This window comes from Carcharhinus amblyrhynchos, chromosome 2, assembly GCF_965287045.1.
Source record: "Carcharhinus amblyrhynchos chromosome 2, sCarAmb.v2.hapA, whole genome shotgun sequence".
Lineage (NCBI taxonomy): Eukaryota > Metazoa > Chordata > Chondrichthyes > Carcharhiniformes > Carcharhinidae > Carcharhinus > Carcharhinus amblyrhynchos.
In genome coordinates this window covers 7837015-7863378 of record NC_137325.1, presented here as the reverse complement: position 1 = coordinate 7863378, position 26364 = coordinate 7837015, and the positions used below count along the sequence as shown (strand labels likewise).

Here is a 26364-nt window from a genome sequence, read left to right as displayed (position 1 = left end):
CGAGTGGCCTAATCCAGCTCCTACGTCTAATGGTCTTACCTGGCTCTGCCATTCTAACTCAATCCTGGCTGATTTACCTCAGCTCCAAACTCCTGCACTATCCCCATTCCTCAATTCCCCTAGCTCCCAGAAATCTCTCTCAAGTACACTCACGGAGCACCAGTGGCCCAGTGGTTAGCGCTGCCGCCTCACAGCACCAGGGGCCTGGGTTCGACTCCCGGCTCGCGTCACTGTCTTGTGTGGAGTCTGCACGTTCTCCCAGTGTCGGCGTGGGTTTTCCCCAGGTGCTCCGATCTCCTCCCACGCTCCAAAGGTGTGCAGGTGAGGGGGGCTGGCCATGATCAATGTGTGGGTTTACAGGGATTGATTGGATGGGAGGGCCGAGGTAGTGCGTCCTTTTGAAGAGGCGGTGACGGGCCGAATGGCCTCCTTCTGCAATGCAGGCATCTGACACGCATTTTCCTTTGAACGCGCACATTTCGCAGTCTCTTACCATCCCAAAATATACTCTGCTTTTCTATTTTCTGCCTTAACAAAGTGGTTAGCTACACCACATTCCTGCCCACTCCAAACACAGCCCAATCGCATGTTATCAGATGCCTAATCAGGAGCAGGTTCCATACTCATGAACCTGTTCATTAAATAACCTGTCAGAACCAGGTATGTTAAACAAGGAGGAAGGAATGCAGAATCAGAAAGATAAGCAAAGATTACATTAAAATAGCAACTGATTATTCAGGTTATCATCTCATCTCTGGATCACAGTAGACCTATCAGCACATTCTAGATAACAGCTAAACTTGACTCAACCTCTGTAAAGCTCCACAAGGAACTAACTCAAGCTCATAAAAACAAACCAAAGGGAAACACTGGCTGCCAATATCCCATTAAGTAGTTCAAAAAAATTCCGGGATTGTTACTCTACACCCTGCTCTGCAGCCCGGGATTGTTACTCTACACTGTCCTGCAGCCCGGGATTGTTACTCTACACCCCGCTCCGCAGCCCAAGATTGTTACTCTACACTGTCCTGCAGCCCGGGATTGTTACTCTACACCCCGCTCCGCAGCCCGGGATTGTTACTCTACACTGTCCTGCAGCCCGGGATTGTTACTCTACACCCCGCTCCGCAGCCCAGGATTGTTACTCTACACTGTCCTGCAGCCCGGGATTGTTACTCTACACCCCGCTCCGCAGCCCAGGATTGTTACTCTACACTGTCCTGCAGCCCGGGATTGTTACTCTACACCCCGCTCCGCAGCCCGGGATTGTTACTCTACACTGTCCTGCAGCCCGGGATTGTTACTCTACACTGTCCTGCAGCCCGGGATTGTTACTCTACACCCCGCTCCGCAGCCTGGGATTGTTACTCCACACTCTGTCCTGCAGCCCGGGATTGTTACTCTACACCCCGCTCCGCAGCCCGGGATTGTTACTCCACACTCTGTCCTGCAGCTCAGGATTGTTACTCTACACCTCACTCCGCAGCCTGGGATTATTACTCTACACCCCACTCCGCAGCCCGGGATTGTTACTCTACACCCCGCTCCGCAGCCTGGGATTATTACTCTACACCCCGCTCCGCAGCCTGGGATTATTACTCTACACCCTGTCCTGCAGCCCGGGATTGTTACTCTACACCCCGCTCCGCAGCCCGGAATTGTTACTCCACACTCTGTCCTGCAGCCCGGGATTGTTACTCCCCATCCCGCCCGCCTCTCTCCCGAGCTGAGAGTTGGTGATGCCAATGCCAACTGGGAAGACTTCCCTTCCTTCAGCGCCATTATCCCCTGATGCCGACGGGCAAAGGTGCGGAAAGCTCCGGAATCTTACCTATCATGACCTCCCTTGGTAAATACTTGGAGATGATCTTCATGTCACTGAGAGGAGTGATAACTCCTGCTGTATTTCCCAACATGCTTCCAATGCCCAGCATCAAAACCATTAGAAAGTATAATATTGACCAGATCTGAGATGGACCTGGCATATTCACAATCGCTTCTGTGAAAACTATAAATGAAAGCCCAGTGCCTTCCGCAGCCTAGGGAGAAAAAAAAAACAAACTATGTAAATATTAAAACATACACTATATATATAAATATTATATATAACCTTTGGTTCCAGTCTGGGGCCACAAACATACTGTGAACAGAGCTCTCTCAATCCAGAGCTCTCTCTGCACCCCATCCCAAACTTTGTAGCTTCCCCATTTTGAATGCCATTCTCCGTGTAAGTACCTCCTTAAGATCTATTTTTATCCGATCCAATTTCTCTATTATCACCTCCTTTCCCTGTGACATTTGACAAGTCCACTTCTTTCGCGAAGTGCTCATTGCCACAGCCACGACCTTGCCCCTTTCCCTGGGCACATCATTTTCTTACCCGCAAAGGCCACTGGGTTCCCTTTTGTGTTCACAGAATCGTCGCGGTGCAGTAAGGGGGCCACTCGGCCCATCACACCCACACTGGCTCTCCAGGCCTCGCCCTGGTCGTTTCCCCCCCCCAGTGACCCTGCACATTCGCCCTTCCCTGGTAACGGTCTAATTCCCTTTCAAATGCTTCAACCGAAGACAATCTGATCGTTGACCGGACGAACATTTTCTGTTCTCCCCGGTGCTATCCTTACATGATTCCAAATGAAGACACAATTTCTGATCCCAGAGCTTGTGACTTCCAGGGGCAGGATCGGAGCTGAAAAGCTGAGGATAGCCTAATGTATTCCAGGATTTAGAGGGATCCGTAGTGATCCTAAACCTCTCCTCCCTGCTGCCTCACTGGGGACAGGCAGCCCAACCTGGTGGCACTGGGCTAAAGAGAAGAAAATGGCACCAGATCGAAATACCCATCTGGTTCACTAGTGTCCTTTGGAGAAGGAAATCTGCCATCCTTACCCGGTCTGGCCTACATGTGACTCCAGAGCCTCGGTAATGTGGTTGACTCTCAACTGCCCTCAGAAATGGCCCAGCAAGCCACTCAGTAAGTGCAACTAGGGGTGGGCAATAAATGCTGGCCCAGCCAGCAACACCCATGGCCCCCACAAATGGATAAAGACAAACACAGCTGGTGTTCGACCACCTCACCCGGGGTAAGGGGATAAGGATCAAAGCTACACTAAGTTTCACCATCTGAGGGCCAGAAATGGGGTGGGGGGGGGGGGGGGGGGTGTTGGTGGGGGACAAAAACAGTCAGAAATCTCTCTCTGAATAAGTTTTCCAGCAATCTGTGCAGCATCCGGCAAGGACAAAGTCAGATGTAGCTGCGATGTATCACACAGTTGAGCAGCTGCAATCAATTCCTCCCTGGGCCTTTACAGACATCGGCTTCCGTTCGTTATAAAGGGGTCTCCCACCTTAAAAGGGCGGAACTTATTTACCGTGTCCAAGTGCGACTGTAGGTCACAGGTTTCAATCTGTGCAGCAATTGTTGAAAATTTGTCGTATTGTGTTGTGTTCAGGTGTGACACCCAGTCATTGAGATTCTCCGGTGTTATCGCGGATTCCTTGAGGTCAAAAGTATTTGTTAGCAGCAGTATCATCCTGTCAACGAGACACACCAATAGTAAGTTCCAAAGGTAAGCAATCCACAATCAGCACAAATAGTCAACCAACAACTAGGAGTGGTTACTAAACATTAACATACTGTTAAAGACAAGATAATGTCAAAGTCTTCTTCTAAATGGTTAGATTACACACTCAAAACACTCTTATATCTACTCTGGACTGTCATTTTTATTTCAACTTTATTCAGGTGGAGTGGATTTACACTTGATCTCTATGTTTCTCAGCATGGACTTAGCCATAAGAGCAGAATTAGGCCTCTCAGCCTATCAAACCTGCTCCACCATTTAACTATGGCTGATATTTTTCTCATCCCCATTCTCCTGCCTTTTCCCCATAACCCCTGACCCCCTTATCAATTAAGAACCTATCTATCTCTGTCTTAAAGACACTCAATGATCTGGCCTCCACAGCCTTCTGCGGCAAAGAGTTCCACGTGTGCGAAAGGATGAATGAGTTTACGAGAGAGGAACGGACTATTTCCCTAATCCTATCAGTTTTATCCTTCTATTCCTTCCTGCCCCATGTACAGAATGACTGCTTACTATTTTAGACTCACTGCCCAGTCGTCTGCAGTTTGTTTGTGTGTATGTGCGTGTGTGCGTGTGACATCTCCTTGTAACAAAGCCCAGATGGCAGGGACTAGATTCTCTGGATAGCTTCAGGGTTTGTGGCATCCGTCTACTCAATGGGCTCAAGTGGTTGCACTTTTTTTTGTTATTCGCTGGTATTTGGATTTCTGCCCAGTCGACTTCTGTCTAATGACTCACAAGAACCTTGGGGTTACGGGCAAATGTACAGGAAACTGTGGCGAGGTGGGGGGGGGGATGGGGGAGGGGGGGGGATGGGTGGCTGTTGCCACAGCAACATTCAAAGAGGATACAAAGGTTGTGGGCGCTCTTTGCTCAAGTAAAATGCAGACGAGTAATCTTGCGGGTTGGGTCTTGGTGCGGAATAGACTGCCTGCTGTGATAGTGGAGTCGGACACTTTAGAAACTTTCAAGCGGTTATTGGATAGGCGCATGGAGCACTCCAGAATGATAGGGAACGGGATAGCTTGATCTTGGGTTTGGACATAGCTCGGCACAACATTGAGGGCCGAAGAGCCTGTACTGTGCTGTAATGTTCTATGTTTCTATGGAGTCACATGTAGGCCAGGTCATGTAGTGACACAGGTGGATTCTGTCCGAGAGGCAGGATTGGGGTTTACTAGTTCCATTTCAGGAATTAGCAGTTTTGGTTTGCCACAATGGCTTTAGATCCAGCCCAGGATCAGCCCAACTCCATATTTCATTGTGCTGCTCTGAAGTTCAGCAAATCACAGAATGCCTACAGTGCAGAAGGAGGCCATTCGGCCCATCGAGTCTGCACCGACAACAATCCCACCCAGGCCCTATCCCTGCAACCACATATATTTACCCTACTAATCCCCCTGACACTAAGGGGCAATTTAGCATGGCCAATGCACCTAACCCGCACATCTTCGGACAGTGGGAGGAAACCGGAGCACCCAGAGGAAACCCACGCAGACAGTGACCCAAGTCAGGAATCGAACTTGGGTCCCTGGCGCTGTGAGGCAGCAGTGCTAACCACTGTGCCACCGTGCCGTTCCCAGAAGTTGCGAGAATTGGGCCGTAAGCGGAAGCAAAGTCTAGACCTCAATCTGCCTTTCCTATTTCCTCTAAGCTGAACACACTCGAGCTGCCTCCCCCACTCTCTCTCTCTCTGTCTCCAGGACTTCCATGGCTGAACCCACAGAGAGTTACTGTGTTCTTCTCCTAAAGAGTCATCATATCCACCCATTTATCGCCACCCAGCAACACCCATTCAAAACAAATTTGAAAGCCCCCATTTTCTTTATCGTTGTAAGAGGACTCTGTGCTGTAAGACACTGAGCACTCATTAGTCACTACAAGCCACTCACCATCTCTTTCCTGTCAGCTTGGCCAACACCTCACGTACGTGAAAACATTGAATAACATTGTCATCAAGCACGACATAAAAATATGGAACGCTCTAACAAAACATCTCAATCACATTAGGATCTCACAAAACGTCGACCACTTATCCATCTTCACACTATTATCAATGATTGCATAGGATGTATGGTACAGAAACAGGCCATTCAGCCCAGCCTGTACATCCTGGGTGCTTATGCTCTACTTGAGCCTCCCTCCCACCTCTTCTCTGTCTAACCCCCTGTTCCCTTCTCCCCATTTGCGTGTCTGATGCCCCTTAACAGCATCAATATTCAACCACTCCCTGCTGTCTAGGGTGAAGAAGTTTCTCCTGAATTCCTCACTGGATTTCTTGGTGACTATCCGATATTAGAGGCCTCTAGCTAAGCTTTTCCCCAAAGTAGAAAACATGCTTACTTTTGGTTCTATAAACCATTTGCAATTTTTAAAGACCCAACACCGCCCCCCCAAACCCCACTCTCCCCTAGGCCCCACCTTTTTGTTCTTTGAGAGAAGAGACCCAACTCTTCAATCCATTGATAGTGCGTACGTCCACACTTCCAGCATCACCTCTGTAAATATTCTCTGCACCCTCTCTCCAGTGCATTAATATCCTTTTAATAACAGTCCGATCAGGACTGTATTCCCAAGATTTGATAAAGATTTAGCTTCACTTTGCTATTTTTCAATTTTATCCTTCTAGAAATAAATCCTAGTGCTTGATTTGTTTTTGTACAGCTTTACTGGGCCGTGGTACAACTTTTAGTGATTGATGTATTTGTACTCTGAGATCTCTTTGTTCCTCTGCTCCACCTACACTTGACCCTTCCAAGTAATAAGTGATCTCCCTATTTGTCCTATAAAGAATGTACGAGCTCGCATTTGTCTGTGCCCGAACTTCATTTGTTAACTGAGTGCCCATTCTGCCAGCTGCCCTCCTGCAGTTGGTTGCAGTCCTCCTCAGCATTGACCTATCGCCTCCCCTCGCCAATCTGATGGCATTCGCAAATTTAGAAACTGAGCTTTTGGTTCCAAAGTCCAAATCGCTGATGCAAGTTGTGAACAGTGGTGGTTCCAGCACTGATCCTTGTCAAACACCACTTCCAACACTGAATGAACTACAATGTCTTCCCGCTCACTAGCAATCCATTTTGCCACATGTCCCCCGGCTCCCCATCAAAGAACAAAGAGGAAGGAACAAAGAAAATTACAGCACAGAAACAGGTCCTCCAAGCCTGCATCGAGCATGCTAACAGACTGAGCTACAACCCCCTACCCTTCTGGGGATCATATGCCTCTATTCCCCTCCTATTCATGTATTTGTCCAGACACCCCTTAAAACTCACTATCGTATCTGCTTCCACTACCTCCCCCCGGCAGCGATTTCCAGCCACCCATCACCCTCTGTGTAAAAAACTTGCTTCATACATCTCCTTTAAACCTTGCCCCTCGCATCTTAAACCTGTGCCCCCTAGTAATTGACTCTTCCACCCTGGGAGAAAGCTTCCGACTATCCACTCTATCCATGCCCCTCATAATACTGTAGACTTCTATCAGTCGCCCCCTCAACCTCCATCGTTCCAGTGAGAACTCCATCCAGTGAGTTTCTTTGAGCTTATTCCAGAGTTGATTATGGGGCACCTTAATAAGGGCATTTAGAAAACCCAGATGGATTATTTTATTTATTAGTATCACTACTAAGATTATACTAACACTGCAACTAAGTTACTGTGAACATCCCTTGGTTGCTACACTCCAGCGCCTGTTCAGGTACACTGAGGGAGAATTTAGCATGGCCAATGCACCTAACCAACATATATTTTGGACTGTAGGAGGAAATGGAAGCACCTTGGAAGAAACCCATGCAGGCACGAGGAGAATGTGCAGACGCCACATAGGCAGTGACCCAAGCCAGGAATCGAACCCTAGTCCCTAGCTCTTGGAGGCAGCAGTGGTAACCACAATGCCACCATTCAGAAGATGAGATCTACTGCATTAGCATTGTGCAATCTTCTCCAGTATCCCCCCCCCAAAATTGAGTAAGGTTGGTCAAAAAAAGATTTTCTCATTCATTTTTATATTTTAGGTTAGAGGAACATCTCTCGTATTCTTCTCCTATCCAGCTAACTCCCACTCACTATCACCAAGCTTCCCAAACACATTTCCTGTAAATATCAATAGAATTAGAATGTCAGTTCAACAGTCTTGCAATCATTTTACAATTCATTTCCGTACAGTTTTATATAGCAGTTAAAAACAAACCTCTCAGTTCAGGTTTCTCAAGACATGTTATGTAATAGAGGCACTCAGTTTATTGACTGCGATGAGATCAAACTACAAGATAATGCTCTTTAAAAACAATTAAAATGGTACATAGAAACACAGAAACAAGAGGAAGCCATTGAGTCTGTTTCACCCTTGTTCAATGAGATCACGGCTGTTCAGTGACCTAATCCCATTTTCCTGTCTTTGCTCTGTGTCCCTTGGTTAACAAAAATCTATCAGCCGCAGTTTTCAAATTAATAATTATTTGAGCATCGATCGCTGTTTGCGCCTGAGTGCTCCAAAATTCCTGCCATCTTGTTAAGCGGCTCCAAATTTCACTCCCAGAAGATTTAGCTCTGGTGCTTTGGCTATAACCCCCTAGTCAAAAGCTCCCCAACCACTCCAAGTGGCTTCTCCCAATCAGCCTTGTCTGTTCCTCTTAAGATGCTTTGAACAAATTACCCTTTAGCTTTCTCAATCCCGGGGAATATAACCCCAGGTATACTTAATCCGTCCTCATAGCTTACCCCTTGGAGTTCAGTTTACCATCAACGATTTCTTGATTCTATGACATTGAAGGGGTGTCCCAAGTGATATCTTTCTCTAATTTGTTTCTGGGACGTGGGTAATTATGGGCACGAGGGGCATTTATTGCCCCACCCTTGGGTGCTCGGAGAAGGTGACGCTCAACCTCTCTGAACCCCTGCGCTGAGGAGACGTCCGCTGTGGTGTTGGCCTTGCAGTTGTGAAGGAAGAATGGTGTATGTCCAATTCAGGATGGTGGCCATTAACAGTGTTAATGTGAAAGGCTTCAACATGCGGACACCCCACAGAATCACACACATGTTCCTCGGTTCCACCAAGAACAACGAGACCTAAATAAAACTGACGGCGGGTTCCACTGTAATCCCAGCAGGAGGGTAGCTAGAAAACAGCAGTGAACCCGTTGTGCCGATTCTCTGCCTGCCCCGCGCGAGGTTACGTGTTACCGATGGGTGAGAGCGAGATGCAGGATCTCCGAGCATCAGCTGTTTCTTCTTGTCCGACTTGAGGACCGGTATATAATACTGGAGACCAGTGCGTCAAGCGGACCGAGATGGGTGAGAATGGGCATTCCCCTGGCTGTGGTCGTCCAAACTAGAGGAGAAAGCGAGATAATATTTGCGTAAAAATTCCCCAGTTGGCCCCGGGCCTCTCTCCTACAGTGGTAGGTGGGCAGAGTTGCAGTGTGCCACCCTGGCAACATTCTGTGCCATAGCAATCCCTCTGGCCCCACAGACGGGGGGGTTTATGGCTGGGATCATACCCCTCCCCAAGATACCCTGAGAAATTGAGGTTTTTGGCCTGGTTAGGATGGGTTTAATTGGACAGTGGGAGTCCGTGTGTCTATTTCATCACTTGTCCCCAGGTCACCATAATTAAGTGCCTTCAAGAATGCCACATCATGGAGTGTGCGAGACGCAACACAATTCATCTTTCTATGTCCAAGGTTTAATGAAGAAATGTTCACATGTTAATCACATCTCCCCTGTATTGAGATACTTATTTATATTACATAGGTTTGGGCCACTTGTAGGTTTGGGCCACTTGTATAAATATCATGATATGCTACCAAATTGGGATATACTCATTTCTTTAATGCACTTCAGTGACATTAGTATATTTATTAGCCCCTCCAGATCAGCAACCAGCCATCGCATTGGAAAGCCGGATGAGTAAGTCATCACAGCTCCAGGTTGCTAACTGGTTTTCCTTGGAGTTTCCCGGGGGCTGCCGAATGCAGAATCGATCGTTCCCAATGGGTTCGCAAGGAGGGACCGGGGCCAGGGCAATGAGAAGGCGTGTCCGCCTCGCCCTTGGGCTGATGTGAATTTAGGACATAGGAACACAAGAACAGAGAGAAGGCCATTTGGCCCCTCAAGCCTGTTCCGCCATTCAATGAAATCATGGCTGATCAGCAACCTAACTCCATATACCACCCCCCACCTCACCCCCGCCATTGTCCCATATCCCTTAATCCCTCTAGTCAACAACATCTAGCAATCCCCAAATGTAACATTAACAATCCAACAATTGCCACTTGTGCAAGAGTTCCAAACTTTTACCATTCTGTGTGTGTAGAAAAAGTGTTTCCTAATTTTGCTCCTGACAGGTCAGGCTCCAATTGTTCCATCCCCCAGACTCCCCAGTCCGTTAACCGTTAAAATCTCAGAAAATCTTTAATCTAACCGCCCCTTAACCTGCCACAAAGCAGGGAAAAAAAACAAACCCAACTTCCGAACGTGTCCTCAGAGTTTAAACTTTGGACTCTTCCCGGTAAATCCACACTGCGCTCCCTCCAAGGCTAATATCTCCTTCCCAAGGTGTGGTGCCCACAACCGCCCTCAGTGACTCCGAGTGTGGGTCAGCTTTGTAAAGCTGACACAGGGCTTCCTCCACTCCACCCCACCCCCATTCTCCCACCCGCTCCCCCAAATCCCACCCCCCCCGCACCCCCCCCGTATTCTAGTCCCCGAGATATAAAGGCCATTAATCCTTTAATCTCAATGATTTATTTACCGTACTTGTTCGTGACAGTTTAATGAACTGTGTACCTGGCACCACACCACTCTCAGCTTCCCCCCAGACCCATCCACCCTCACCATTTAGAAAGTTCCCGTCTCTGAAGCCCCTTCCCAATCCAAAGACTGGCTAGGCCGAAATCCATCTGCCACAGCTGTCTGTGACTAAGCGTGTGTGTGTCTGTGTGTGTGTGTTTATACGCGTGTGTGTGTGTATATGTGAGTGTGTGTGTGTATACGCGTGTGTGTATATATATGTGTGTGTGTGTATATATATGCGTGTGTGTGTGTGTGTGTGTGAGTGTGCGCACACTTGCCTAGCTGGGTGTAGTGGGTCATGTATTGCTGCTACTTACACTGGTTTTAAACGGTTTTGAGATTCGCTCCGGTATAGCGAGGAAGGCTAGACTGCCAAGCAATGTGGAAGGGAAGAGACACAAAGAGAGAGAAAAAGAGTGCAAGAGACAGCACAGGAAAAAGGGCAAAAAAAAAGCAAGAAAAGAGAGATAGAGAACAAAATAAAAATAATGAGGAGAGAGGGGGAAAGAGCTAGGGTGTGAGAGCGAAATTCTGCCTATTACATACTCTTACCTTTCAAGACAGCTTTCATAATTATATGTAGCTTTGAAACCATATATGGCAAAAGTGACAACGCTGGCAAATACGGATGTCAGACTGTTAATTAAAGCAATCATAACTGCTTGTTTCTCACAGTTGTTGTTTTTCTGGTTGTAACTTGCAAACGCGATCAGACTCCCAAATCCCAGGCCAAGTGAGAAGAAGATCTGTGTGGCTGCATCAATCCAAGATTTCGGGTCCATCAACTGCTCAACCTGAGAATCAGCGCACAACAAGGTTCAGCTAGACTCGCGGCAAGAACGGCACATACCACAGAGGGCCACACGCTACGCTACAGGCTGCACCGGAGCTTCCGGAACGGCTAAACGTTCTGAGAATTGATCAGATTTCTTAAACTGGCTTCTCCTTTTTCAAAGGGTACTGAGAATAAGAACTGATCAGGATTCTTAAACTGGCCTCTTCATTTTGAAAAGGTGCTGGAAATAAGGCAATAAAAGGCATGCACACAAAACGGGAAGATGTTTCCATTAGTAGGAGAGGATAGAGTCCGAGGGCACAGCCTCAGAGTAAAGGGACGACCCTCTGGAACTGAGACAAGGAGGGATTTCTTCAGTCAGGGGGTGGTGAATCTGTGGGATTCATTGCCACAGAAGGCTGTGGAGGCCAGGTCACTGAGTGTATTTAATTCAGGGATAGATAGGCTCTTGATTGGTAAGGGGATCAAAGGCTAGGGAGAAAAAGCAGGAGAATGGGATTGAGAAACTTATCAGCTATGACTGAATGGCTCAATGGGCCAAATGGCCTATTTCTGCTCCTTTAACTCATGGTCTAAAACTCCAGGTCGAGAAACCTTTATCCAAAAACCCTGGCGCCCTTTGTATTTCAAACTTGCTGAATATAGCAGATGGCTGAAGCCAGCTCGAGTCTTCAGGAAATGAAATGGCCAGAAAATTAAGATGCATAACGGGATAATAAATAGAGAGTTCCGGGAATAAAATTCCTTTTGAACAGGCTCACCAAACAAAAAAAAAATCACAAGGTAAACAGTGTGGGCGAAGAACTAGACTTCCTGCATGAAAGGTGGGGGAAGTCTCTAGGGTGTTCCAATTTACGCTGAGAAAATATGTGACCTGGAGAATAGAATTCGACACAATTCTATAAAACTGGATATTAAGAGCTCAGTGTAATTAACCAAAGAACTTACTCTCCCCGTCCCCTCCCCCCATATTAAAACTGCCTATGACTCTGTGATTAGCTGGGAGGGGTCGGATATCTTTCCACGGTTTTAAAGGTACGTTTAGATATGGCCCTTTCCTCAAGCCAAATGTTTTCTTTCTGTAATTTTCCAGGACATTCCTCCAGTTTCATGTTTTTTTTCTAAAGGGCAGATTGAATTCACTAATGGGAGTGGAAGCGGCTGATTGGACCGTCTACTGAATCCAGGCCAGGATTAAATTCCTACAATCCCACCAGAACATGTGACAACTTGGCTCGAGGTGCAGCTTTCCATTATGCTCTTCAGAGCTGGTTTTTATTTCCTCTTCACAGTTCCACTGGGCTCCGTCCCGAGGCTGCTGGATCGGACTCGGCTCAGGCCAAGGTCCCCGTACCTCGGGCTGTGGAAATATCACCCCAAAGCCAAGTTGATTAAACACCAGTCCTGCTGCCTAAAACCCTCAAGCGAGGCAAACCTGAGAGGCTGGATTGCAAAATACCAATAAAAATGCCAGAAAAGACTGCTGAAATTTAATGGCCGGAAACTTGAATCCTGCGGGAAACGAGTTGCTGAAGTTTTTCATCCTGCATTCATCAGGAGAAATGCAAGAATCAAACAATCACAACAATTTATTCTAGACCTGTAAGCACTCAAGCACTCCACGATAATATAAAACAATGTCCCCCTTCCCCTGCAATGTTTCCACAGTGTGCCTTCACACAAACTCCTAATATATTGTCTAGAAGTGGAGGAGGTCCCAGTACCCGACACAGCCCTGCACCATCCACTCCCAGCGGCAAACACCAGCAGATACCTCCGCTCTGGGGCTAGAGGGGTTTAGAAACTTCGAAGGGGAGCTTTCGGTGAAATATACAGCACAGTGCAGGGAAGCAGTTGCTGCTGGAATTGCAGGAATCACATCCTGATAACCACAAGGTCAGCTGGAAGCTATCCATGGGAGCCACTGTTTGCATAGAGCAAGCTACCCATCGGATTTGTGCCTCAGGCCCAAGCTTCTGATCCGGGGCGGTGTGGGCAGGTCAGGGGACTGACCCCCCCTCTGCTTATCCTGCGTCCGGACCTGGCCAAACTGACCATAAACAGACCCAGGCACCTGGGCGACCCTGGAGAGGGAGCACATGGTGTTGCCATTGCTTCAGGCCTTCTGTGAACTGGAGTGCATTGTCACGCATAACTAAGGACCCCACGCACCCCGGACATTCTCTCTTCCACCTTCTTCCATTGGGAAAAAGATACAAAAGTCTGAGGTCACGTACCAACCGACTCAAGAACAGCTTCTTCCCTGCTGCTGTCAGACTTTTGAATGGACCTACCTCGCATCAAGTTGATCTTTCTCTACACCCCAGCTATGACTGTAACACTACATTCTGCACTCTCTTCTTTCCTTCTCTATGAACTGTATGCTTTGTTTGTATAGTGCACAAGAAACAATACCTTCCACTGTATCCCAATACATGTGACAATCATAAATCCAATCAAATCAAATCAGAAGGTCAAGGGCTGCAGGCACATGGGAACACCACACCCTGCATCTTCACCTTCAACTCGCACACCATCCCGACTTGGAAATATATCGTCCGTTCCTTCACTGGGTCAAAATCCTGGAAGTCCCTCCCAAACTGTACTGTGTGTGTACCTACACCCCAGGGACAGCACAGGTTCAAGAAGGCAGCTCACCACCACCTTCTCAAAAGGGCAATTGGGGAAGGGTAATAAATGCTGGCCATCCCACAAATGAATTTAAAAAAAAAATCAACCCCCCCCTCCCGGAATGGTAAATTAACCTGAATAGGTTTTCTTAATATCCACACAGAATCCCTACAGAGCAGAAGAGGCCATTCGGCCCACTGTGTCTGACTGACTCTCTCATAGAGCAACATACCCAGGCCTCTTCCCCTGCCCTATCCCTGTAACCCCACACGTTTGTCATGGCTAATCCCCCTGACCTGCATGTCTCGCGACACTAAGAGGCAACATAGCACAGTCAATCCATCTAAGCTGCACATCTTTGGACTGCGGGAGGGAACCCACGCAGACACGGGGAGAACGTGCAAATTCCACGCAGACAGTGACCCAAGCCGGGAGTCGAACCCGGATCCCTGGAGCTGTGAGGCAGCAGTGCTAACCCACTGTGCCAACCAGTGATGCAACTTTCAGCACAGAAACTCAGCACCTTGTTGTTGCCCAGCTTGCAGTTTAATCGAAAGATTGGGGGAAAACAGCCTCAGGGAAATATACATCCTGTCGAGTGTCTTTGCCGAGCTGGAGAATGTGGACATTCCAGGGCCCTCGGAGTTAGGGCATCGGTCCATCCCTTCAGCACAGACACAATCCAAATCATAAGTGCTGTGGCTGGGGGGGGCTGGGAGACCTTGGGCTGGGACTTTCATAGCTTGTTGGATGCTCCGATGTCAGGAGACTGGGGCCCTTTGTCTTTCTGAGTGGTGAGGCACCGTGGGTGGGGTTGGGATAATTATCACACCAGTAGGCAATTGTGACCTGGACTCATTGGAATTCCTGACACTCGGGGAGTAACAAGAGACACCCCCTTGCTTGCCAGAGGCTGCATTCCATCATTAAAATAAATAAATAAAATCCCTGACAGTGCCAAGCAGGTCGATGAATAATCTGTCTGTTTGACTGCACTGCCTAATGCCTGGGTTGGGAGCCACGATGGGAAGTCAGCCATCCACAGTTGAAAAGAACTAAACTCCTTTGCCATCTGTGGGACTCTCACCTCGAGAGGTCTGAAGGCTGCGGGTTCAAATCTCAAACGCCAGGGCTTGTTCACCAAGGCTGGGCACTCCCAGGGAATACAGAGGGAGTGCAACACTGCTGGAGGTGCTGCGTTTTAATTGAGGCGTCACAGCCAGGCTTTCGGTAGGTGAATATAAAGACTCCCTGGTGAAGAGGGCAGGGCGATTGGAGTTATCCGTGGCGCCCCAGTCAGCATTTATTACCCCAAAGGACATCAGGGTAAAACAGGTCGAGCATTCTCACAGCGCTGTGAGTGGGAGCTTGCTGTGCACAAATTGGCTGCTACCTTTTCTACAGTGACCCACCCTCCAAAAGTGCTTGATGGGCTAACAAAATCGTTTGGGGCTGTCTTGAGGCGCTATACAAATGCAAGTCTACCCTTTCACTGCAGGACAGTGTCAACATTAACGGTCGCTTGGCAGCACACGTCCCGATACGCGGCGGTAACGAGAGATTTGTTGGTGAAGATTCTCATCTTGCAACTCCCCTGGTCAAACGCAAGGGTATCAAATTGCGGCCGAGTGTGTCTCACTTCAGCACTGACACGGATATCGGTTTTATTGATGGCTTTGGTGCGACAGATCGAAGGGTAAGAGTTACTGAGCTGGAGAATAAACCGCAAATTAATACTATCAAAGGCAATACAATACCTTTGGAGTGAACATGTATACCAGCCCATTCCCCGCTCCGTGCAGTGTTACTCCTCGAATCAGAAATATTATCAACACCACATATGGAAAGCAAGCTGTCACATAGACCACCTGTATCAAAGAGGAAGAGATCAGAACCTGCCTTTCATAAATTACAGTTCAACTTAAGCTTTTGTTCAGCGTTACCCATTACAAAATGGTTAACCATTCTGGAGTTTTATTATTAACAGGAACTGCTGGGGGGGAGGATGCAAAAAAAAACGACTCACACAATCCCCTCGTGAGTGCTGCCCCTCTGCGGGGAAACAACCCCAATACCCTTCAGCCTCTGCTCAGATCTGCATCTTTTGCACTAAGGAGGCGGGGGGGGGGGAGCAGGATAGAGTTGAGGTAGAAGATCGGCCATGATGTTATTCAGTGGTAAAGGGAGTCTTGAAGGGCCGAATGGCCTCCGTACGCTCTTAATGGAGTGGTACATTTGGGGAAAGGCGGGGGTTTTGTGGGTCGGGAATGAGATCACAATGGATAACTCGCCCTCTCTTTGCGCCCCCTTTTCCAAGAAGCTTATTTATTCGTCACAAGGGGTCTTATAATAAAATGACTGTGGAAATCCCCTAGTTGCTACAATCTGATGCCTGGTTGGGTACACTGACGGAGAATTTGGCACGGCCAATGCACCTAACCAGTAAGTCTTCCAGACTGTGGGAGGAAACCGAGCACCCGGAGGAAACCCACGCAGACACGGGGAGAACGCGCAGACTCCGCACAGGCAGTGACCCAAGCCGGGAATCGGATTCCTGGTGCTGTGAGGCGGCAGTGCTGACCACTGTGCCACCCCTGGAGAAACCGCAGCTCAGCCAGAATCTCTCTCGGGAATGTTAAGACAAATTTCATCTCCCTGCTTGGTCCAGCCAGGTGGTGGACGGAACATTGCCGCGGTGCTGACAGCTTCTCCTCACTCACGGGGGTGGGGGGGGATCCCACGGGGGACGGGGGGGGGCGCTTGCCCCACACTGCCAACGAAGCTGGGCTGCGCATGGTCAGACTGTCAACCCCCGCCTCCCCCCAGGGCTGCTGGGAAGAAGCAGTCTCTTAGACACAGCTACCAGCAAGATCAGGGAGGAAACCGCTCGCTCTCCTCAGAATACTTTTGTTTGGCTACTTGAAATAAAACGTTGGTGATCGGAAAATGCAGCTGTTCTCTCCAATGAGAGGATGCTGCACAGCAGACAGACCTGATCAGTGACGGCGGCGCGGGCATTGGGAGGATTGAGGTCGCGTGATGAAGATTCCAGGAATATTCCCAACCAGGATTGCTAACTCTGCAGCGAAGTCACACAGAGGGCCAGGCCAGTTCGCAAAGTTCGTACGGTGTCACAAGAGCGAGGCGCTGGGAGGCAGAGGGTACGACTAGGCACAAGCTAACTGTCTTCAGCTGAGGAAAAGCAACTTGTGCTGATTGTACTGGCAAACTGCACCGTGCGCCACCTCCACCCACTCCCCAAGCAGGCTCCAAACCACCGGACCAAGCAGGAGGCTGGCACAAAGGGAGCTGAAATTTGTTTTTAACATTCCCGAGAGAGACGCTGCAGTTTCTCCAAGGGTGGCACAGCGGGTTAGCACTGCGGCCTCACAGCGCCGGGGACCCGGCTTCGATCACCGTCTGTGCCGAGTGTGCACATTCTCCCCGTGTCTGCATGGGTTTCCTCCCCAGTCTGAATGTCGTGCTGTTTACGTGCATTGGCCGTGCTAAATTCTCCCCCAGTGTGCCCGAACAGCCGGAGCGTGGCAGCTAGGGGTTTTTCACAGTAACCTCATTACCGTGTGAATGTAATAAATAAACGTAAAAATGTAAACCACTTCCTTCAAAACAAGAATCCAGCTGACTCAACCGTGTTTATCTGGAACATGCTTAAGTGCAGATGGAGCAAATCTGCAAACCTTGTGGTTCATAACCATTGAAGTGGAGCGATTGGACTATTTGAACCATTACTAGGCTTAACTTCTCTGTTACCTGACAGGAATCACCACTCGGAACAGTGACCCTGCCTGTCAGGCTGAAGTGCGTACTCTGGAGGAAACGCAGCCCTCAGCGCGACGTGTCCATCAACACAGAAGCTGAACGATCATCGTTAAAAGACATAGTGGGCACCCGTTTCATTGGGGGGCGGCTTTGCAAAGTTTCCTGAGCCACAGATCTCTTTGGAAAAGTACTCTCCTCTGTTTTATCTGTGTCTGGCTGCAGAGACGTCAGAAGTCCCGATAGTCACGTACCTTGCCAGTGGATTCCGTTCCTCTAATGATACAAAGATAAACTATCAGCCAGGAAAGGATGAGGCACAGAATCAAGCCCCAGTGTAATGAGCCACTATCACTGATTGTGGGAGAGATGTTTAGTGTCTCCCTGTACCAGAAATATTCGGTGGCTGAACTCTTTGCACATTCTTCCACGACGCCAGTGTTGTTGCTGTTTAAAGGACAACTGGCCCAAGGTAAAGGATTCTGCACAAACAAAAAGAAAGTCTAAATATTAACGCTAATAAAACCATGTGGATAAATAAACTTCACCTCCTTGTGCGTGTTTTTATCTTTACACAAAGCAGCATTTTGTTTAACTGGAACGGAATGAGTGTCAGTCGGACAGGTTATTACTATTGGTGGGCTGAATGTACTGGATCCCACCCTCCCCCAGACGTTCTCTCTTCCACCTTCTTCTGTTGGGAAAAAGATACAAAAGTCTGAGGACACAAAGGGTCATGGATGTAGCCCAACCCATCACGCAAACCCACCTCCCAATCATTGACTCTGTCTACACTTCCCGCTGCCTCGATAAAGCAGCCAGCATAATTAAGGATATTCTCTCTTCCACCTTCTTCCATCGGAGAAAAGATACAAGATCGTGCACCAACCAATTCAAGAACAGCTTCTTCCCTGCTGCCATCAGACTTTTGAATGGACCTACCTTAAGTTAATATAAGTGTAGCGAAAGATCAACTGAATACAAGTATAGCAAAAGATCAACTTGATTTTTCGCTACACTTGTATTAAGTTGACCTTTTGCTATACTCTAGCTGTGACTGTAACACTACATTCTGCACCCACGCATTTCCTTCTCCCCAAGGTACTCTATGAATGGTATGCTTTGTCTGTATAGCATGCAAGAAACAATACTTTTCACTGTATCCCAATACTTGTGACAATAATAAATCACAACACCAGGTTAAAGCCCAAGTGGTTTATTTGGATTCACGAGCTTTCGCAGTGCTGCTCCTTCATCAGATGAGTGATGAACCTGATAAAGGAGCAGTGCTCTGAAAGCTCGTGATTCCAGATAAACCTACTGGACTTTAACCAGGTGTTGTGAGACTTCTTAAAGTGTCCACCCCAGTCCAACGCCAGCATCTCCACATCAATAATAAATCAAATAATGCAACAATTTGTGGTTCTACGTACCTCAAACGAATGGAACAGGTACCAAAGACTCCATGATACAATAGCATTGTAGTACACACAGACCAGGAATGATATGACCACACTTCCCGCACCTGTGGACAGGGAACAGGGAAAAAATAGTGACTTGGCAAAATTACTGGCTCACCTCGCCGGGTCAAAGTTCAAGAAAGAGAACCAAAGGTGAAGTTACTTACCAACACCAACCAAATACGGGTTCACTGCCTTCCAGGCTCCAATGCTTCCTTTCCTCATCAACTGGCCTAATGTCAGCTCCAGGTAAAACAAAGGAAGTCCTTCCACAATTAACATAATCGCGTAAGGAATTAAAAATCCACCTGAAAGAGACAAATACAGGAAATCGAGTGGGTTTTTATAAACTTTAATCTGGTTCTATACGGCTTAGTTGCCTGTTAATTGCATGCAGGTGGCTGGCATTAACTGCGAATTCTCTTGTGCCCCTTATAAATAGGAACAGATTGAAACTGGGTTAGGAGATCTATGTTTGCAATGTGCATCTCTGTAAATAAATGCTAATAATACTGTATAATAATTGGTTCAAGTTCTATCCTGTAATAAGTTTTCAGAGACAGAAGTCCTTTCATTTCCAATTCCAACAGCAGTACGCGGAGAGCTCTCAGTCCGGTCTACACTCCTGGTTAAATACTAGGAAAAGACTCCCTGATTAGCCCATCAACTGAATCTTTAATCAGGGACGTCGTCTGTTGTCCAACCAAATAAACAAAATCAAATTAACTTGGGGATAACTCAAGAGGGGCAGTTCCCTAAAAGGAGGGGAACCGTCCGAAACAAAAATCAAAGCGGAAAGGAAATTTAAAACATCAAATTAAAATGTTATTAAAGAGGTTAATAACACACCCCAGGCCCTGTGGTGCCCAATTCCTTAATCAGGGAGTTCATACTCTAACAAGCCAACTTCAATGTCCTGATTGAAGTCATTGCAATCTATCACCACTGAGCTTTCAGGACTAAAGCATTCACCAACATTCATCAATATTTGTCTCCATTTTCCCTTCGAGTCCTTGCTCCACCAACAGCAACTTGCATTTATATAGTGCCTTGTCACAAGGGCAACTTAATTAAAATGTGAAATATGGGGACAATAGGATAAATTCCCAGAGATTTGGCCAAAGAGGGAGGCTTTAAGGAGCAGAAGTGTGCAGAGAGGTGGAGGGAGTGAATTCCAGAGCAGAGATGGGCAGAAAAGATGGAAGGAATGAATTCTAGCACGTAGAACCTTGGCAGCCGACGTCATTAAAATAAAGGATGCTGAGCAGGCCAGAATTGGAGCAAAGCAGAGATCTCTGAGGGTGGCGAGGCTGGAGGAGGTTACACAGGTCGGAAGCAGTGTAGGGGCTGGAGGAGGTTATAGAGATAGGGAGGAGGTTGCAGGGATAGTGTAGGGGCTGGAGAAGATTATAGAAGTAGGGAGGAGGTTAGAGATAGGGAGGGTTGTAGAGGCTGGAGGAGGTTACAGAGGTAGGAACGGGCGTGGAGACTGGAGGAAGTTAGAGATAGGGAGGGGTGTAGGAGCTGGAGGAAGTTACACAGACCTGGAGGGGTATAGGAGCTTGAGGAGGTTACAGAAATAGGGAGGAGGCTAGAGATAGGGAGGAGTATAGGGGCTGGAGGGGATTATAGAGATAGGGAGGAGGTTAGAGATAGGGAGGGGTATGGGGCTGGAAGAGATTATAGAGATAGGAAGGAGGTTAGAGATAGGGAGGGGTATAGGGGCTGGAGGAGGTTACAGAGATAGGGAGGGGTGTAGGGGCTGTATGAGGTTATAGAGATAGGGAGGAGGTTAGAGATAGGGAGGGGTGTGAAGGCTGGAGGAGGTTATAGAAATAGGGAGGAGATTAGAGATAGGGAGGGATATAGAGGCTGGGGGAGGTTACAGAGGTAGGAAGAGGTGTAGAGACTGGAGGAGGTTACACAGGTAGGGAAGGACAAGGCCCTGGGAGGGATTTGAAAACAAAGATTCAACATTTAAAATAGAGGCATTAGACTGGGAGTCACTGTAGATCAACAAGCACACGGGTAATTGGGGTGAATTTGGAAATGGGAGGCACAGCTTTGGAAAGCGATGGGATTGTGTTGGGTAGATTCCTTATTCTCTGCAAGAAGATAGGATTGAAAAGCTGCCCCCCCCCACCTCCCCCCCCCTCCAAATTCCTCCCCTCCTCTTCCCCTGTCAACTACTCGGAGGTCTATGATAGTTGAGGAAACATGGTGATCCCTCCTTCTCTGGGGTAAAAGATCAGCCCCGTGCTCTGACTCTGTACAATGACAGAGATGGAAAGCAGAAACATGCCCCGTGGTGTGAGACATTTGTGTTGCAGAGTGGCTGAACTGTTTCACAAACACATCATTTTTGGAATAAAACCGAGAATGCTGCAGCCAAAGATAAAATCACAATCAACCTTTTAACTAACATCTTGTGCCAAACTCTGCTTTGTCCGTGACACAGGACATCAGTGAAGCTGTGAACACAGTGTTCTTTCCAGTAGATGACAGCTGCAGGCAGAATCTACCTCCACGGCGAAGCATTTTACTTCATCGTGTGCACATAAGCTGCAAAATTTTAACAGCATCCTTTTGCTACGCAGGGTTCCGTTGTCCTAGCCACTGCTGTCAGGCCTGCATGCAATATTAATTCATAGGCGAAGCAAGCTCACTCCACTGACGTCAAGCCGAGTGACGCAGGCATAAGAAGTAGGATAGAGGAGCAGGAGTGGACTATTTGTCTCCGAGACTACACTCTGCCACTCAGGTTCCCCACTTCCTCCTCCCCGTGCCAGTCCAATTCCCCAAAGATCTTCCGACCTCCAACTCGAATCTCCTCGATGATTAACTACCCACAGTGTCCGCGGTAAAGAATTCCAAAGATTCACACCCCTTTAAATGAAGAACTACCTCCTCATCTCTGTTCAAACCCCTTATCCTGAGATTATGCCACCCCTGGGTTCCAAACTCTTGAGGCACAGGATGGGGTGGGGAAGGCAGGGAGGGACTGACCCCCTGAAAATATATGCTAACAAGTCAAATAAGGATTTTAATGAGATCACCTCCCATTCTTCAGAACTCCAGAGAATCGAAACCCAACCTCTCTCATCCGTTCACCCTCTGGGGAATCAATCTCATATCAGCTAGATTATAATGGGTAGGATTTTATGGTCTTGCTCAATTGAAACCGGAAAATCCTGCCCGAGATCGATGGGCATTTCTGTTGCCCACCCCAGTTCTATGATGGGTGGGGCGGTAGAGTTCCGACAGATGTCTAAGGAGTAGACTGTCTAAAAATAAAATGACATCTTTGAACTACAGTCCCCATCCATGTTGGCTGTGTTCCCCTGAAAGGTAACCATACAATTTGACAAAAGAAGTAGGAGCAGAAGCAGGCCATTCAGCCCACTGCCTCCACTCCGCCATTATAGATCATGAGTGATTTGATGTAACAATCCTTAACTCCACTTTCCACCTTATCCCCATAATCTCGATTCCCATACTGATTAAAAATCTGTCCATCTCGGCCTTGAACAGAGTTAATGACAAAACCTCTACAGCCCTCTGCGTTAAAGAATTCCACAGATTCATTCCCCTCATCTGTGATAAATGGGCGAACCCTGTTGAGGCGTCGTGAATGTAGCCCAATCCATCACACAAACCGGCCTCCCATCCATTGACTCTGTCTACAGTTCCCACTGCCTCGGCAAAGCAGCCAGCCCCATGCACCCCGGTCATTCTCTTTTCCACCTTCTGCCATCGGGAAAAAGATACAAAAGTCTGAGTTCACGCACCAACCAGCTCAAGAACAGCTTCTTCCCTGCTGCCATCAGACTTTTGAACGGATTTACCTCGCATTAAGTTGATCTTTCTCTACACCCTAGCTATGACTGTAACACTACATTCTGCACTCTCTCCTTTCCATCTCTATGAACAGTATGCTTTGCTTGGTATAGCATGCAAGAAACAATGCTTTTCACTGTAGGTTAATACATGTGACAATAATAAATCAAATCAAAATCAAAAGGATTACCCAGACAATGCACGGTGAGTACTCAATCTCCGAAACTTTTATTACTTGCTGGAATAAGAATTATAGTCCTCTTGTTTCAGGGGCTAACACCTTTCCGGGAATAATTAGGCTATCCTCATTTATCCCGTTCACACTCCTGTGACCAGGATCTGCATTTCTGGTTTTAGGTTTTCACTTGTCACATAAAGACAAGATAATTAAGGGAGTGGAAGAATTTGGATCACGTGAGCTCACTGGGGAAGCTGCAATCTCTCAATTATCACGTTCCCTGAAAGATTCAAGGGGTTTGCTTCCAGTAGTTTACCTGTGCACTCACCCCCAAGTGCTGATGGCACCCTATGCTTTCTGACTTAACCTTTATTGCTCTGTTTGACCTCCGGGTATCCCTTTGCCATCTTTTTCCAATATATTTTGGCATTTTCTTATATTCTGTCCTCTTTATAGGATTCATAGCTCTCACCCAGTTTTCATTTGTTTGTGAATCCAGTTTGGGTCACGCGTGTTTCTGTTGCGAATTTCCTGCTTTTCCATTTGTAATTCCCCGAGATGTTCAGCTTTAGACATTTTAAAAGGTCTTCCCCTTGTCCTCTGCTGGAATGTCATCAAACAAATGGTGCCAACACATTTGCTTTCTCAATGCATAAACCTGGCTCCTGGGTTTTACTGAAATCCAGGCTCCATATCCCTCTATTCCCATCCTATTCATGCATTTGTCCAGACACGCCTTAAACATCACCATAAAACGCATGCCTCTTACGTCTCCTTTAAACCTTGCCCCTCGCACCTTAAATCTATGCCCCCTAGTAGTTGACTCTTCCGCCCTGGGAAAAACCTTCTGACTATCCACTCTGTCCATGCATCTCATAACCTTGTAGACTTCTATCAGGTCGCCCCTCAACTTCCGTCATTCCAGTGAGAACAAATTAAGTTTCTCCAACCTCTCCTCATAGCTAGTGCCCTCCATACCAGGCTACATCCTGGTAGATCTTTTCTGCACCCTCTCCAAAGCCTCCACATCTTTCTGGTAGTGTGGCAACCAGAATTGAACACAATATTCCAAGTGCGGCCTAACAAAGATTCTATAAAGCTGCAACATGACTTGCCAATTAATGCTCCCATACTGCTTTCCCACCATTCACCAATTTAATTAGCTTTGGGAAAGCATGGTCTCACTGGCCTTTCTATAGCACACCTGTGGCGACAGACACACATTTCTTAATTGCAAAATGAGATTGATAATTGGAAGGGACTGCCAGCCCAGAAGATCAAACACCAAAACTGGGGAGCTCCCAAAACCCAGGCACAGGGATTACTGTGCAACTATAACGGACCTAGGCTACACACCAGCTTCACCCTGCTTCCTCAGTGGAATTCCTGCCATGTGCAGCCAACATTGACCACCACTATTCATTCGCTGCGGCCATCAGCAGAGGGCCCCATCATCACTTTGAGCCAGTTTCCAGCTCTAAAAGGGAGTGGGGGGGGGGGGGGGGGGGGGGGGGGGGGGCATGGCTGGAGCAGGCGCTGAGATTACACGCACAGAGAAAGTTTCCTTGGAAAGCCAGGAGAAATGGCACAGCCTGGGAGAGGGCAGACTCCAAGGGACCCGGACACTGAATGGGAGGGCTTGGCGGTCTTGCCTCCCATCCACTGACTCTGTCTACATTTCCCATCACCTCGGCAAAGCAGCCAGTATAATTAAAGATCCGACACACCCTGGACATTCTCTCTTCCACCAGGAAAAAGATACAAAAGTCTGAGGTCACGCATCAACCGACTCAAGAACGGCTTCTTCCCTGCTGCCATCAGACTTTTGACTGGTCCTACTTTGCATTAAGTTGATCTTTCTCCACTCGCTAGCTATGAGTGTAACACTACATTCTGCACCCTCTCCTTGCCTCCTCTATGAACGGTATGCTTTGCCTGTGTAGCATGCAAGAAACAATACTTTTCACTCGATGTGAATACATGTGACAGTAATAAATCAAATCAAGGTGGAAAGGAGGAGGGCATCCTGCAGCTAGATCGGTCTAGGGGGCCCTCTGGACACTTGGACGGGAATGGGGGCAGTGAGGCGTGAAGGACAATGCCAGGAGTCAAGCCTCAAGGTGCTCCAAGAAGTTCAATGACCTGACGTGAACGATCAAGGTCAGTGAATGCCGTTTCAAAGAGCACAGCCGGCCAAATGCACCACTTTCCTCACACAATTTTACCTGCTTGTCCCCACCAAGAGAAGGAAAGGCATCCAGCTCATTGAATGGAGAGTTTCATTGACCTCCCATACTCAACAGTGGACAGCAAGCTGAAAGATATTTCAAATATCTTCCAATAAAGATGTTCGAGAGGTAAAGCGGTCCCCTGCAGATCCACGGGAAATGTGGTAATTGGCCCGCTTTGGTGCTCGAGTTGTGGGGGCAGCGGGCGGAAGATCTCGGTGAGGAAATCCTAACCGAAGCTGAGATCTTACGAGCCCGAGGCTCGATGGAGAATGCCGCTCTGCGATTCGGGGGTGGCATGGCTGTAATATTCCGGCCATTGTCCCTCGCTGAGGTTGAGAGAGGAACACTGCTCCCTGGGTGGACATGGCCTCCAATTCCTTCTCCCCTTCCTCTTCCAGCAGCTTGCCTTGCTCTACATGGCCACTGCTCATTATTGGGCTGTTCAAGGTTAATGGTGGGGGGGTCGGGGGGCAACCAACTGAATCTCTGAACTCCAAAATGGTGGCATTAGCATCACAGGGAGGTGATGGTCTTATCGTGAGGCTATTAATCCAGAAACTCAGCTCATGTTCTGAGGACTCGGGTTCGAATCCCGCCACAGCAGATGGTGGAATTTGAATTCAAATCAAAGATATCTGGAATTAAGAATCTACTAATGACCACGAAACCATTGTCAGATTGTCAGATAAACCCATCTGGTTCACTAATGTCCTTTAGCAAATCTGCCGTCCTCACCCGGTCTGGCCCACATGTGACTCCAGAGCCACAACAATGTGGTTGATTCTTAACTGCCCTCCAAGGGCAACTAGGGATGGGCAATAAATGCTGGCCCAGCCAGCGACGCCCATGAATGAATTAAAAATGAAGTGTTGCACACTGACTGATGGCACCATCTGCCTGTTCCAGACACTTACAGCAGATGCGCCCACTAGTGCCCTCACCAACATATCTCACTGCCAAAGATGTGCAGGCAAAGAAGACGCGACGTTGAACCCCAAACAGTACCTATCACACACAAACAAGGGTGCTACCAGGTCTAATTTCACACCCAGGTTGTCTTTCGAGACCCTCTGAGG

General features: G+C 47.9%; 1 protein-coding gene across 4 annotated transcripts in view; it reads right to left on the bottom strand.

Annotated features, from left to right (window-relative positions):
* slc6a20 (solute carrier family 6 member 20) overlaps positions 1-26364 on the bottom strand; it is a 55657-nt gene that overhangs the window by 12781 nt on the left and 16512 nt on the right. For all 4 annotated transcript variants that reach the window (XR_013888477.1, XR_013888476.1, XM_080201791.1 and 1 more), the window contains exons 2-8: positions 19210-19350; positions 19016-19107; positions 17837-18064; positions 15563-15673; positions 10931-11172; positions 3372-3534; positions 1832-2039 (exon numbers count right to left, since the gene is read on the bottom strand). Coding sequence is in view for 2 of the 4 variants with exons in the window: in XM_080201791.1 (XP_080057917.1) it covers positions 1832-2039; positions 3372-3534; positions 10931-11172; positions 15563-15673; positions 17837-18064; positions 19016-19107; positions 19210-19350 (1185 nt within the window). In the remaining 2 variants the exon portion in view is untranslated. The remainder of the gene's footprint in view (positions 1-1831; positions 2040-3371; positions 3535-10930; positions 11173-15562; positions 15674-17836; positions 18065-19015; positions 19108-19209; positions 19351-26364) is intronic.